Source organism: Macrobrachium nipponense, chromosome 38, assembly GCF_015104395.2.
Source record: "Macrobrachium nipponense isolate FS-2020 chromosome 38, ASM1510439v2, whole genome shotgun sequence".
NCBI lineage: Eukaryota > Metazoa > Arthropoda > Malacostraca > Decapoda > Palaemonidae > Macrobrachium > Macrobrachium nipponense.
In genome coordinates, this window is record NC_061098.1 from 42,785,146 (window position 1) to 42,787,023 (window position 1,878).

At 36.2% G+C, this 1,878-nt stretch overlaps 1 protein-coding gene across 1 annotated transcript in view; it reads right to left on the reverse strand.

Annotated features, from left to right (window-relative positions):
- LOC135209485 (uncharacterized) overlaps positions 1 to 93 on the reverse strand; it is a 79,695-nt gene extending 79,602 nt beyond the window's left edge. The window contains exon 1 of the mRNA XM_064242140.1: positions 1 to 93. This exon is cut by the window's left edge and continues 100 nt beyond it. Coding sequence (XP_064098210.1) covers positions 1 to 93 — 93 coding nt within the window.
- Between the last annotated feature and the right edge of the window lie 1,785 nt (positions 94 to 1,878).

Consider the following 1,878-nt stretch of genomic DNA (forward strand, 5'->3'; position numbering starts at 1 on the left):
ACTTGATTCCCAGGCAACTCTGATGACAGTGGAGAGTTTTTCAGGAGTTGGCGCGTCGTTGAAGCTCTGCAAGCGCTGTTTATGATGGCCCATAGGTTCTCAATTGGTGAGAGATCTGGGGAATTAAGAGGCCAGTCTTCAATGAACTCCACACCACAATCCTTTAACCACCCTTTTATCAATGACGTTGTATGACAACTGGCCCCTTCTTACTGGAAAATACTGCAACCAGTCTTGGTAAAATTACCTTCCAAATGGAGGTTTAAGAGGGTGTATAATAACTCTAGAATATCACGAGGTCACCAACACCGCCATACCCAATACCCTCACCGTGAGACGAGAAATTTCTCCCTCGGCCTCACAAACTTGGGGTCTAATTTATTGGCCGTAGAACTGCAGCAAAGTTTGGAAAAGCCGCCACTCGCTGCCACGCACCTACACCCCAACCACCATAACTTTTAGCAAAAGCCTCACTTTTCTTCGGGTGGGCTGGAGTTAACAATGGCCTCTTTGGCGCCACAGTTTTCTCAAAAACCAGACTTTTGGCAAGGTAATTCTGGGGGTTGCTTTCCAGTGCTTTTCCTGTGCTCCGGTACACGTTTGCTGCCTAGTAGAACCAAACAACAATGGCTGGACTGTTCGCCATTTCACGTCAGTTTGTCTTACAATATCTTCAGTTTGTGAACCTAATTTGTGACACTTCATCATTGTCACACGATTTTCAAGCGAAGTATATCCTCTAGACATTATACAAAGATTGCTATTAACCTCTTCACCATGATATATATGTAAAACATAAAATTAGGCGACAACACAAGCCAACCACATTCCTCAACGACCGTTAAAGAGGTACTGACTATTGTGAGTCCAGAGAAACAAATAAAATTTGTCCCCTAATTCTCTGCCCACGCAATAAGCAAGAGTTAAAGAGTTTGCACTTGGCAATTATTGGCTCTCAATTTTTTTGTCTGGCAAATATATAGTATATATATTCTTATCTTTTAATATAAAAATAACAATATCTGTATATAAAGGAAACTCATAATCACATGAGTCAACAAAATAGTTAAGTAAATCCACAGTAGCATGCCTGCTCGAATTTGTTATTTTAAATATATCTGCTGTATATATTTTAAATAACAAAATCAAACAGGCATACTGCTGTGGATTTACTTAACCAACATCTATTTATACAATATTATATATAATCAGTCAATAGTGCTATCATTTGGCAAATTTGATGATCATAAGTGTACACAAATGAATTATATTGACATTTAAGTACTACATTTATGTACAAAATCATCACAATAAAGGCTGACGTCAGGCAAATTGATATAAGGCATCTCCAACTTCGGGAACAAACGATCATTTCCTCAGCCACTTATAAAGGCCTTTCGACTTACTGTCCTTTACTTAGCAGTAAGTAAAAGGCAGGAAATCGAAAGAGCTTAGCTCCACTACGCTGTTTCACTTTCCTTCCTGACATTTGCCTTTATTTATATAATCCATCACATTCCGTATTTTCGTAGTAATATATGTTGGCCGAGTGGATAATGTCACTGCAGTCCTGATTTCTCCTCTCTCTGACCACTAGTTCGAATCCACGGGAGGACGAAGTTATTACCAACTAAAAAATTCCCCTTCGGTTAATTTATATGGAAATATATTAATTCCGAGGTAGAGCGAATTGGATATCAAAGGACATTTGTAGCTTTTTGCATATATATATATGATATAGTATATATATATATATATATATATATTATATATATATATATATATATATATATATATATTATAGATATATATTAGATAGATATATATATATATCTATATATATATATATATCTATATATATATATATATATATGTATA